Source organism: Saccostrea cucullata, unplaced genomic scaffold, assembly GCF_032062105.1.
Source record: "Saccostrea cucullata isolate Sc308-1 unplaced genomic scaffold, CSIRO_AGI_Scuc_v1 ctg603, whole genome shotgun sequence".
Lineage (NCBI taxonomy): Eukaryota > Metazoa > Mollusca > Bivalvia > Ostreida > Ostreidae > Saccostrea > Saccostrea cuccullata.
This window is the reverse complement of record NW_026921972.1, coordinates 145,979-159,901: the sequence shown is the minus strand read 5'-3', so window position 1 is coordinate 159,901 and position 13,923 is coordinate 145,979. Positions and strand designations below refer to the sequence as shown.

Genomic DNA, 13,923 nt, shown 5'->3' with positions numbered 1-13,923 from the left:
GAAGGTGTAAAATAAGAACTTGTATTCAGACATTTGTCTTTGAAGAACCCATTTTGTTTCTCCAGAACCAAGAGGATTTAGACATATTTATACTCATCAAAAATGTCTACTTGTGCATAGGCAATGGAAAATTATACAGGATGAATTCTAACTTTAAAAAGTTTGTAGGTATTTTTTTAAATTCCTGTTCTTAATTATCTCTCTTTAAAAAAATGTAATATTTTATTAAATTATACTGTATCTATGATGATTGTGTGTATTTCAATAAATTGATTATCCTTATAGATAGATTGATTAACCTGTATCTTCAATTTTTATTGATATATTTATACCATATCCTTTGCATGGGACAACTTGAATTTCTTTTAAAGCGTAAAGGTTTCTGACCTGTTTTGGCGTATTTATTCTAATATCATTGTTTAATTTGCAAGAAGATAACATCGCAAAAGTACAAAATGATGAGACCTATATGTCACAATGATCTTGTAAATGCATACATTTATTTAATGTTTATATAGTTTTAGAATATTATATGTGTTGCATACAATCTTGTGTACTGTAGTGCGTATAGGAATACCGGTGAATAAAATGTTTCATTTTCGGAAAAGTACATCATCATCTGTTGACAAAGGCTGGGCATGGGTTGTCCTATTTGGTAAGTCTTTAAAACAGAATTTAAAAACTTCTTTGTTCATAATGGAATGTACTTAATTCTAGTGTAGATCCATCAGTACTTAGAAGAGGACGTTTACGCAAAAGATTTAGATGGGCCGATAGCAGATAAAAACTGATCAGAAATACAGTATAGGGGTCTATTGTGTGAGATAGCTATGCGAATATTTTCAAATCTTTATTAATCAAATTATTAACAATAATAATTTTAAACTAAAACGCTATATGTATTTAGCATGTTGCATTTTATTTTGTTATGCTTTTCAATTGACATTAGACACAAGGGCATGTGTAAGACACTCATAATATCTGTTTTAGGGGGGAAATCGTATATTTGAATTACAGTATGTTCAGTTAGAAATCCTTCGATGAGTATCATGTATACAAACAGAAAAAGTCTATTGTACATGTACATAGGATTTATACTTATTAGAATTCTATTTAAGAAATCTGACAAAACTGTTTTACTCATTTATAATTATTTGTCGCCAATGTCTAAAGTCCAACAGAAAGAGATACAGAAAAACTTTCATCTTAGAAGCCAGACTTAATGATTCACATCCATACATTGTTTAAAACATCTACAACCTTATTCGAAGTCAAGAACATGCTTCTAGTAAGATCAATTTTTTAACTGAAACAGGTTACTAAGAGATGTTGATGTAACTGTAATTCCAACACCTTCGCTTAAAGCGGCAATACGGCTGCAAATTGTGTGCTTTTTCATTCAAATTTACCCAATATATCATTAAGGAATAAGGTAAAAATTTGAAGTAAGCTTTTTTAGAAAAATAAATATTCTCTCCTCATACAAAATTAACGTAATTAGAATCTGCCGGAAAATCAAGGGTCGTACAACTTAGATCTGTTTACTTGTACCACGTGAGTTCTAAAATGGCACGTGCATACAATGTAGTGTTTACAATTACAATGGAATATTAGGTACAAGCAATTCTCAGAATCAAAATATCTTAACTCTCCGGTAAATTAATAATAGTTAACATTTAGTCTGCATTCAGACGAATTTAACATGATTAAGTACAAATGTTAACGTTTTGGGTATTGGGGTGCAGGAAAAGAAAATCCACCAAATCATACGTCATCGCGGCAAAATGTCAAATAAAATATCTTTCTGCAGTTCCAATACAATTTGCACTTCAAATGGCAATAATTTTTATATGTCATAAGTGCATTTTTATGTTGAGTTTACTCTGATTTTTTTTTTCTTTGAAAGTCATGGAGATACGAGAAATGATAGATAGCATGTATCAACAAACCTGTAGGGTAGAACCTTCGCGAGCCCCACGTGAATGTCGAAGAGATCCTGTTTCTTCTTCATCCAATGATTATATTAATCTCCCAGCTAAATTTTTGTCAGGAAAGTTGCTTTTTAATTTCAAGCCCTATTTTTGGTTTTATTTTTCGTTTTGGTCGACTTTGTCAACGTAGCAGGCTTCCCTCTCTTACCATGCTGTTTTGTTTATGAAAACTATAGGCATGCGTATATAGCATGGAATGTGGAACCTCGAACACGTTGCGATGTATATATTTATGTACCATAAATAATTATTAATTTTAATGAAATAATCAGAATTATTTACTTATGAAATTTGTAATTTTCTGAAAGTGTATACATTTATGAGTATGAAGAAAATTCCAAATCCTACAGGAAAATTTTAACAAGTCTGTTTTTGAAGAGATGCGTCATATTGTCACTTTAAAGAAGGATGTGGAGATAACGAACAGTATTCAATATCAAAGTCCATTAAACGGTACAGAATAGGAGCAGAGCAAACACGGACCTCCGAAACATCAGAGGTGGAATCAGGTGCCATGAAGGAGTGAGCATCCCCTGCTGACCGGTCACACCCACCTTGTGCTTCTTGTCATGTTCGGGAAATAACGGAAAAATCCGTCGTCAATTCAGTGAATAATTAATGGACTAACAATTAGTATGAAAAACGTCAGTTAGCATTCGACTCAATGATAAATTGTATTTGCTGACAAGGTCATTGTATCGACCATAGAACTTACGAAATGATTACTTTAAACGAGACTGCTGATATTCTTGTTTCATCAACTTGCTTGTCAATAATTTACTTCCTTTTAGAAATGGTTCATACATACAGCATGTTCTTGCGTATCGAATCAACTGAGATATATACACTCTGTATGAAGGTGATGAAGGTATATTGCTGCATAAGTAAGGGAAGATGACGATAGAAAAGACTGACTCTTTGTAATTTTTAGGGTCGTTATAATAACCTTACTAGGAACCAGGGTTAATGGTACACCCCAAAACCAACCGCGTAAATTGTTTACATTTTTAAAAATTGACAGAAATTTTGGGAATGAAAAATTGAAATATAAAAGAAACATTCCTGATTGTCTACATGAATATTGAACAGGTTTGACTGGATTAGAATTGTCATTATTATTTTACAATATACTGAGCTAATAAGTTAAATAGAAAGGAATTCTTTCTAACCATAACCTAAACAAGAATTGATTGAAAAAGAAATTGAAGCATACAAAACCCTCAAACTTGAAATCGCATTTTTACTAAAAAAGAATAATGGTTCTAAATCTCTTACAGGGTGTTTCATGGAGTATTTAATAATACTTGGGATGTTCAAGTCTTTTGGCTTATTTTTCGTGGAATATCAGAAAAAATTTTCGGCAACATCGTCTGTGATATCTATGGTACTATCTGTTCAAACAATTATTGCAAGTGTTTTATGTAAGTATCTTCATTTATGCGATTCTTCTCTTTTTATGAAAAAATGGCTTGTTTATTCTATCTTTGAAAATATTTCTTTTTTCGTACTTTTTTTTTAATTTCAAAAAGTGACATGTCAAGTTGCATAATGAGAGTTTTAGTCACATTCTCACACACATTCACACTTTCCCTCTGATTTTACACAAGAACAAAATATTAAATAAACAGTATTCCATTTAAGAGATAGTTATAGATGGTGTTTTGATAAATGTTTATACCTCAAAATATTAATCACCATAAGTTTTCAAAATGTTCATTGTAAATTTTTGGATTTTTGAATTTGTACTTCTTAAAAAAATGTTGCATGATCTTCTTAACTAATGAAAGACCATATCCATATCAAATCAAGATTTGTGTACAGGTAGACATATCGTTTAATATATCCAGCGGAAATAAGAAATCAGATATCCATAGAAGTTTGACCAAAATATCTTAATTTCTGTTTTAGCCATCGTTGTCATGGGAATCGGAACACGGTTCTTTGGAGAACAGTCTTTGATAATTAGTGCTGCATTGTTTGGGCTCAGCTCAAGCCTAGGTAACGCATTTGCCACTCATTCTTCAGTCTTGTTCTTCACCCAAAGTACTTTGTTTGGTGAGTTTCTCAATCACATCTTGTATTTCAAAATTGATTTTTTGCAGCAATAGTCAAGAAAACAAAAATGAAATTAGGGACTTTTTTTTCTTAGCATTAACGGCAGTGACGGCCCATACTCCATGCACATTGATACTTGGTAAATATTTTGAGAAACGCAGAGGGATGGCTAATGCGATTGCAAATGTCGGTGGAAGCCTCGGAGGATTGGCTTTACCGCCTTTCTTTGCTTACTTGTTTGAATTATATGGACTACAAGGGGCGCTCATCACAGCTGGGGGAATTTTTCTTCATTTCATTCCCATTGGGATGTTGATGAGGCCGATTGAAAGGAAGGCAACTGCAGTTCCTGACATAGATGAAAAAGACAATGACCACGATAAAATGGTTAATGGACTTTCTGATAAAAAGTGTTCTTCAAATGACAGAATAAAAGATGAACTTGAAAATGAAGTGAGAGAAAAACTAAGTGCAAAACGTTTTGATAGCAGTGGAAACTCACAGCAAAGTATAAGTAGCACTGAAGATGACAGAAATATACAAGTAAAGCCCTCTAAACTGATGGGAAGTTTAGCTAACATTTCAGTGACAATCTCTATGGATGGAAATAATTTAGCTAATTCCAAATTGGAAATTGACAAGGACATTGATCACAGTGAAAAAAGCAGGAATTGTTGTATGAAGTTTTTATTTACTTTATTTGACTTTTCTTTATTTAAGAATGGTCAGTTTATCCTTTTAATATCTTTCTCAGTTCTCGTCTGTGGAGCCTGCAGTATTCCTATAACTTATATTCCACCTTTTGCTAAGGATCAAGGATTACAAACAGAATTAATTGGAATCCTCGTAACCATTTCAGCTGCAAGTGACCTAGTGGGCCGATTTTTATTTGTATTTATTGCCGATAACAAAAAAATTGAAAGGCGTCATATGATGACAATTGCGATGGTCGCCAATGGAGCTACATGCTTCATGGCATTTATTTCAACAAATTTTACATATCTTGCGATTTTTGGCATCCTTCAAGCTATGTTTGGCGGAGTTTACTATTCTATGATTAATGTCCTGGTAGTTGATTTTATTGGGTTGGAGAAACTAAACTACGGAATAGCATTTACTGCGGTGACGAGAGGAATATCCATAGCTATGACTTCAATGGCTGTAGGTAAGATACAGAAAAGAAATTAAAATAATCTTCTTTCAAAAATGTTATTAATTAAGAATATCTATATTTATAATTTTTGGTTGTTGCTTATCAAATTTTATGTTATGTATATTGGATGACCGTTTTCGGTGATGCAAGATATAATTAATTAAAACCTTTTTTTAAATAAAAAAAAAACAGTGCAACCGGGAACCAGCGGGAAATTTTTTTTAAATACCTTCAAAATTATTTTTACGAGATTTAGTTTATTTGCAGTTTGATTTTAAAATAAATTAACAGTAAAAAAGATCTTGAGTGACGTACTTTTGAATAACGAGTTTAAGATTTTAATGCTCTGAATAGATAAATGTTAATATTTTATTTTTTCTAGGTATTTTACGAGACACCACTGGAAGTTATGTTTCAGGATTTTCTCTTATGGGTGTATGCTCAATTGTTGGGGGAATTATCCTGCTTTTCAAGCCTTGTGTGTCAACATGATGAGATGAATAATTAATTTTATAAAATAAGCGAATATCTCTGTAGTGTGAATGTGTTTGATATAGATACCTAAAGTAAATGTCACCCCCCAAAATTGATGTTATTAACCTGCAAACATTGAACAGCAAAATAAATGCATTTGTAGCAAAGACATTTCACTTTAAAGTGCTTATTTACAGTAGATGGCAATGAAGGGTGTCAACAAATATTCCACTATTCGACTATCATTCTATAATAAAGAATATCAACTTAGATTTTTTATCGGTAATTCGTTAAAAATTTTGCTATCTTTTGGTTATCTAAGATTCAAGGTAATAAGATTGGCTCTTTCTAATTCTTTATTAATGCATCGGTGTTCCCGTGATAAAATTGGGGTTTACTTGCTTATTATTCAAAAGAAATTATTTGCGTGTCAATTTTTGGTCAGCAAAATTCCTTCAAAATCTACAAATAGTTGTATTTGAAAAGATGTCAGGAAAATGGTTAAAAGTGCGTTATGTAAAAATAAATTTGTATTCTGTGGTGGAACATCAAATATATAGTATCATATTATAAGCCGACAACCATTCTTCAGCTGAAACTTTTCTGTAAATTCTCCGCAAAAATACTAAAACGAAAAAAGTTTGCTATCATAAACATGATTAAATTAAAAGGAATGTCTGTCTCTTAGTACTGGACATGGAAAGGGCTTTCAAAATTAGTTGATTTGCTAACTAAAAAATATCAAGTTATTAGATCATGAAATGAAAATATATTGACTTCACCGTTTTTAGTCAATAGTTCTTTTTATTACTATAGAGGTTTAGAAACTGGCTAGTAAATTGCATACAATTGAAAAAAATTCCAAGTTGGTTAAAATAATTGACTTATTCCTGTTCGCTCCTTGGGGATCATAGGACCACAACTACACCCCGCCATCGGACACTGTTTTTAGCTATATGCTTTTTAAATGGGTCCAGGCAAAACCTTCCTCTTTTGCCTTCATTTCCACGGATCTCTTCCAGGTTTGTCTGGGTCTTCCAACCCTCCTCTTATGGTTTCCGATCCGAAGCTTGTTTTGTTATGTTGTTTGTGTGTATGCGTAAAGTGTGATCTATCCAACCCCATTTTCTCTTCATAATATCTATATCTATGAGATTTTGCTTGGTTCTCTCCCTTAGGCTGTTGTTTATTAAATCTACATCCATGAGTTTTTTTTATCAGGGTTTAAAGCCTGTAAAAGCAATTTTTGTTGAAGTAATAGTCCAATTATTTTACCTGCTCCTTGTAAATACTACGGAAACATTTGTGTTTCCCTGATGTTTTAAGGCTTTTTTAAAATTAATTTTAAGTGTATGCAGGTCACTCAAAATGAAATGTTTCATACAAACTGATATTAGCATTGCCTGTTGGTTTTACGCTGTTACGCATCTCGCATCAACTTAAACACATGTTCATTCTTATTCTTTCACAATGAAAATACATAATTTGAGAAATTTGAAACCTTGTCCTTGGAATATATTTCAAAGTCAGTAGTGGGAATAATAATAATCTGATTTTTAAAAAACGGACACTTTCAAAATCCTTCCTTCAATAAATCTGTTTTATACAATATCCAATTAAAGTACACAAATATTTTTTAAATAAAAGGAAACTAATTTCAAAACATTGATATTTATTAATTAAAGTAGCTAGTTTGAAATATTTTCCTTGACGATAAAGTTATATCTTTGTGTCCAAGGAAGAGAATATGACTTTCTCAATACAAAAAACATTGTTTCTTCGTGTGATAACTAGGTAAAGTACATGTTCTTTTATGAGAATCGACAAAAAATGAACCAATCCACTGCAGGTCATATTGGATGCAATACCTGATCTGTTAAATCGGGAATCTTAGTAAATGTTTGACTTTAAGGCATTTTGAATGCAGATATTTTAAAATACATAAGAAATTATGACAGTTAAGTGTTAGAGTATGCTGATCTGCTTCATTTACATGTAATACCCGTATGTCACTTCTGATATTGGTTATACCAATACTACCTTATATATATTTGATTCCGAAACTTCATAAGAATCCTTACAAACAACGATACATTGCAGGTTCCAGTAAATGTTCAACTAAGCCTCGATCGTTACTCCTCACTAAGATATTGACAGTAGTGAAGGAAAAACTTCAAGAGTACTGTGCAACTATATAATCAAGAAGTGGTGTGAATCAGTGGTGGATTCTAAAAAATTCTAAGGAACTCTTGGACAAATTGAAATCACAAGACCTTACAAAAATCACCAGCTTAAAAACTTACGACTTTTCAACTTTATACACAACAATTCCCCACGACAAATTAAAATCCAGGCTTTGATATCATTGACAGCTGCTTCTTCAATAAAAATGGAACTCGTCAATTTACTTACCTCGTCATTAGTCATTTGCAAAATTATTTTGTTAACACAGATTCTGATTGCACACATAAGTACTCTGAAGTTGACATCAAGAAGATGCTTCAGTTTCTGATTGACAATATCTATGTGATTTTTAGAGACCAGGTATTTCAACAATCTATTGGAATTACCATGGGTATAAAATTGCATTCCGTTATTAGCAGACTTATTTTTATATTCATATGAAGCAGAATATATGCAAAATCTTATGCGTGAAAAGAAGAAAACACCTGCTGTGGCCTTCAACTCTACATTTAGATATATCGCCGACGTATTGTCATTTAACAATGTTAATTTCCATTCCTACGTCGATACTACCGTATAACTGGTTTTTAATGCGGGTGCAAATTTTTGCGATTTGATCCTGAAATAGGTATATTTATTTTTTGCGATTTTAATTTTTGCGATTTCACTTTGTCAATCAAGTCTATTTATTCTCTCGAACCAAAACCTGGGTCCTGTTACACATATTTCATTGAATTTTACTCTCTATCTCTCGAAGTTTTGATTGCGCTTGTATACACGCCAATCAAGCGTAAAATAGATGCAGTCTGGACTGAAGGACTTGGGCTGTTAATTGGGTGTTTACATAGATGATACTACACCTGTGGGTAGTCCGTGTGTTGTTGTAATTAATGGGTTATTATTCACAGGGTAAATTAGAAACAAAGTCACAATTATTTTGAATTGAAACCGAGACGGTAATTTTTTGAAATTAATTTATAGAAATTCGTTTCAGTAAGTTCCCATAGACTATGAACTTTCATTTATTATTATAAAGAGTTTATATAATCCCAGCAGGGGAAATATTACACAAGAAATTCTTTTCTCAAGGGCAGAATACCGATTAAGAAAAATCTGGTAAACACTGGTGTGAATTAAGGACCCGATCAAGCCGCGGAAAAGCCAAACCGACAATTGCTATTAGGGTTTCATATTAATAAATCATGAAATACTATGTAGGAACAAATAAATATTGAATCTTTAGGAATTCGTTTTATTTATTCGAAAAACAATCATTGTTAAATTACCTGTAAAATACGATTGAAAACGTGCAATGGCATTATTTACATATACTTCCGGTATCTGTAAAGTAGAACTTCGATGATCGCAACTGAAAATTCCGGATTTTATTTACTAATTTTTTGCAATTAAATTTTTTGCGATTAAGACTTGATCGCAGAATTTCGCAAAAAATAGCACCCCGTAGAAAAATCCAGTTATACGGTATATATCTTGGTGAGCTTGAGATAAGAGGTAAGACAGAGTCTTACACTTCTGTTTCATACTTGAATATTTTACTTGAAAAAGACGCTAATGGTAATCTAACAACCAAACTATATGATAAACGTGATGACTTTAACTTTTCTATCGTCAATTTCCCTTACTTATGCAGCAATATACCTTCATCACCTGCATACGGAGTATATATATCTCTGTTGATTCGATATGCAAGAGCATGCTCTACGTATGAACAATTTCTAAAACGAGGTAAATTATTGACAAGCAAGTTGATGAAACAAGAATATCAGCAGTCTCGTTTAAAGTCATCATTTCGTAAGTTCTATGGTCGATACAATGACCTTGTCAGCAAATACAATTTATCATTGAGTCAAATGCTGACTGACGTTTTTCATACCAATTGTTAGTCCATTATTTATATACTGAATTGACGACGGATTTTTCCCGTTATTTCCTGATCATGACACGGAGCACACGGCGGGTGTGACCGGTCGGCAGGGGATGCTCACTCCTCCATGGCACCTGATCCCACCTCTGATGTTTTGGAGGTCCGTATTTGCTCTGCTCCTATTTTGTATTGTTTTATGGACTTTTGATCTTGAATACAGTTCGTTATCTCCATATTCTACCAAGAACTTTTTTAATTTGAATGATATTTTTACTCAATTATTATAACTACAAAATGCAAGAAAATCAACTTTTTGTAAAGCATCATAATGTTAAAATATTTTTTTAATTTGATCTCAAAATATTACTTGGAATAAAGAACTTTATAAGTGAAAATTTCACGGAGTCAAAATTATCAATAACACAATAGTATTTGAAAATATTTGTATTTTATTCTATGTTTAATGTATGCATACAAAGTACCTTATAGTTTAAGGTGACGAATACATTTTCTGTGGACATTTTGACTAATTGCCATTGTAAAATCTGCTAGATGGCAGCATTCCTACTGACACAGATCAGAATCCTCTACTAAAGTGTACTAATCGGACATATCTTTTGCTTCAAGAAAAATTGTGTAATTAATACGTAAACACTGGATTATTATTCCTCCGTCTAGGTTGTTTGTACTTTAACTTTTATATCCTAAATCTGTATAATAAACTACGTCAGAAAATAATATTTAAGCTTCGTCTGCTGTGACAGGTTCATAGTGCTGGCCTGCATGATTTGAAGAAATTAGTGAAACCATGTTTATGCAACATCTGACTTTCTTAAGAACATTTGTAAAAAGTACAGTATCTAGTTATTGGTCAAAGGACCTAAAATTACTTGTACTTTATCTCTCTGAATTAAAGTATATGTTATACTCAACTGACAAAGTTTTTATGTCGATTAAATCTGGATTAAACCATTCATTATCTTACCCTTCATTCAGCAATACTAGTGATAAAAATTTTGTTTCCCCTAAATTTGATGACATAAAATATTTTTACTACATTTCATGAAAACTGATAATCATTGATTTATTTTTCTATTTTTTCCCGTTTTTCGGAACTAGCCTACTTTCGATTTGATTCATTCCAGGTATTTCCTGTTTTATAGTGAATTATACATTCATGTTATGGATCATTTAACTTAGAATAAGAGAGCGTATGTATTATTGTAATTTGCACTTGATAATATCCAAGTTTAACTTTTTTTGAAACCATGAAACGTATGTCCTTGTTCTAACTATATTCAAGAATGTATGAAAGTCTAGATGTCTCAAACTGAAACTGTACTCAAAAGTCGAACAAAATACGACCGAATTTTCTCGTAACCTGACATTTATGAATTAATCATTTATATTTTTTTCAAAAAAATTATTATCAAATCAAAATGGATAATATTTACATATGATTCTTACTGCATTGAAATGAATACAGAGAGTTATATGCGGTAATGACTAATATATTTGGCCCCAAATCAAACTTTGAAGGAAAGCACTGAAAATTTCAATAAGCCATGACGTCATTTGTTTGATATGACGTCAGGAAAATGACGTTTATATAAAAATTTCCATGATTTCTACAGAAAAATTCTATTTTACGTCTATATTTTGATGAAAAATGACCGAGCACAGGTCTGCTCCAGCTCAATATTTTAATATAGTGTGTAAAATGATTATATCAATCAAATATGTAAATATTGTTCTTGAGCAGGCCTGCACTCTATAAATTTTATAGTAAAAATTAGGAAATTTTCAATTGTTTCCTCTTTCTGAAAAATGATACAAAATCCGAATAGTTTGTGACATAACAATTTTAAACAAAAAAATTGTCAACAACCTACTTTGAAACTATAATTTTTTGTTTATTTGGATTTCGCATACAATATAAATTATACAATTCAACAAAACAAGACGTTTTCTTTGACTTTTCTTTGGGGGCTAAGATAGGGAATATACCGCATTTAGTTCTTTGTTTGGCCTTTTCCCTTTTTAGATAGATGGATATCATAAGTTATAGAAACGCAGACAGATCTTCAGGAATATGTTTCCATCTTCGACATGTAGATTTTTCAAATACATCCTTAGACACAGCTTCAGGGATCATGCAAGCTCACATCAATGAGGTGCTTGAATATCTAAATTCAAAAAAGGAAATAGAAGAATTTACAGTTGGAAAGACTCATACAAGGTCGAAAAATAATTGGTACTTCCCAGTCGATAACATTAATTCTTGGAACCTGTCGGGAATTCGTTCGGCTTGGAGGAGATTTAGGGACACTGGGTTTCATAATCTTATTGTCGTGTCTGTCATAGATGAGCATCAGATTCCTTTGCTGAATGCATTATGGCCAAGCAATGACACTGAAGATTTCACAATTGCACTGAAACAGAAATTGATCCACTATTACAAAATCGTCAAGAAAGACAAAAGACTACGAAATCAAAACTTTGGAGAAGGAGCAAGAAAAGTTCACTCCCATCATGGCGTGTTGTTCATTGCCGTCAAGTATAAAGAACCAGTGGAGGATCCGTCTAACTGGTGGCGCGACCTTCTGTGGTGTTGTGGAATCCTTCTCTCTATTGTGTTCGGGGTTATAGAAATTATGTTTTTCTTCCTGAAATTGTGCATCGGAAAACAGAAAAAATCTCGAAGGAAAAAGTAAATAACGTGGCTTTTTCAAAATAACTATTTTGTCAAAAATTATTTATCTGAAAATAAAGAAATAAATAGACCTTTGATGAGTAATCACTCATTTGCTTGTATATGATTTTTTAACGTGTTTAATAAAAGAATAAGCATTAAGTATTCATATATGCATGTACATTTATATCATCTAATCACATCTTCCAAGAAAGGAACACAATGAAGTTGCTTCCGACGCCTACATGATTCATTACTAAGAATTGTCAGTTGCCCTGGCATTTTTACACAGAACCTTGAATATTATTTAATAAAAAGTAAAAACAACTATTTTATATGATTTTTTAAATAAAAATAGTCCCTTAGCGGTAAGTGTTGGATTTATTTGGTGAAAGTAAGTACAAAATTAAGAACACAAAATCTAGTTGTAAGTTCTAAATTTTCATTTACTCCTATTTGGTAAATTCAAAATCTATAACACACCAGATGTCTTCTTCTCCTAAGATATCAGAGAGTAACTTTAAAGGTTCCCAACCAACCGTGATTGTGACGTTGGCGCATAACAACGTCACATCAAGATAGGGCTTTCATCATGTCACCTCTGTAATCGTCAAATGATTCATTACCAATGAAACAGATACCTAGACAGTAAATAATCATAATCGTACATGTAACAGTCAGTTCAAAAAACTCGCTCAATTTTTTTCCGTGACCTCAGCGGCCTCGGCATTACTCTCACTTGCTCACGCAAGCGTCGAATGTCTGATTTTTACTTGTTTGTTCACCCCGGGAAAATGTTGCCTTTATTTGTCAAGTCATTCTGTAAATTTTAAATTTCAATAAGAAAGATAAAGTGCACCGATGAACTCCTTGCACAGGAAAATCAAGGTTTTTAACAGATACAGAAGAGAGATTATTAAAATTTTCACTTTCATTTTTTGGGTACCGTCTAATAAATTTCATTAACTCAAGAATTATCTGTCAAAATCACGAAAGATATCGGAAATTTGCAGATTAAAGATGAAATTAAATATTTGTGGATGTTTATCGGAGTTTTGTAAATGTGTTTGAATAAAGTCTATATTCTTATTAAACTTCATGAAAGCTATTGTACTTCTCTTCTTTTATTCATTGGTAATGAGAAATAACTCGCCTGCTTATTCTAATAAAAAACTTAATTCTCTTCTTAAAGCTTATCACACACACTTTGATAGACTTTTCAACTGAGAAATTTACATTCCACGCGAATGATCAAGAAATCAAACAACTGGACTTTAATAGTGTTTATCAAAGATAAAAAATATACGTATATGTAACATTAATATTTTGTGAAAATTACAGTTTTTTCAAATTAACGTTTTAAAAAGTACGGAAGTGAATTAGTGCCAGTTGGACACTTTACATTTTTTTATTTTCTACGCTTTAATAATATGTAAATTTACACTTTAATCAGTAAAATTTACAGGTTAAAGTGTAAATGTTACTGTAA

The 13,923-nt window shown here is 31.9% G+C and overlaps 2 protein-coding genes across 4 annotated transcripts; both read left to right on the top strand.

The window, feature by feature from the left end:
• Nucleotides 1-9: 9 nt before the first annotated feature.
• On the top strand, nucleotides 10-5,883 carry LOC134260992 (monocarboxylate transporter 2-like). 3 transcript variants are annotated; one of them, XM_062743488.1, is made up of 6 exons: nucleotides 10-164; nucleotides 563-655; nucleotides 3,269-3,412; nucleotides 3,900-4,046; nucleotides 4,141-5,211; nucleotides 5,582-5,883. In XM_062743488.1, the coding sequence occupies exons 2-6, from the start codon at nucleotides 589-591 to the stop codon at nucleotides 5,689-5,691; spliced, it is 1,539 nt and encodes a 512-aa protein (XP_062599472.1). In that variant the 5' UTR covers nucleotides 10-164; nucleotides 563-588; the 3' UTR covers nucleotides 5,692-5,883. The 3 variants fall into 3 exon arrangements, with proteins under 3 accessions (XP_062599472.1, XP_062599473.1, XP_062599474.1); XM_062743489.1 differs by lacking the exon at nucleotides 563-655; XM_062743490.1 differs by lacking the exons at nucleotides 563-655; nucleotides 3,269-3,412.
• Nucleotides 5,884-10,931: 5,048 nt separating this feature from the next.
• On the top strand, nucleotides 10,932-12,530 carry LOC134260986 (uncharacterized). Its single transcript, XM_062743483.1, has 2 exons — nucleotides 10,932-10,953; nucleotides 11,787-12,530. The coding sequence occupies exon 2, from the start codon at nucleotides 11,791-11,793 to the stop codon at nucleotides 12,454-12,456; it is 666 nt and encodes a 221-aa protein (XP_062599467.1). The 5' UTR covers nucleotides 10,932-10,953; nucleotides 11,787-11,790; the 3' UTR covers nucleotides 12,457-12,530.
• Nucleotides 12,531-13,923: the final 1,393 nt, after the last annotated feature.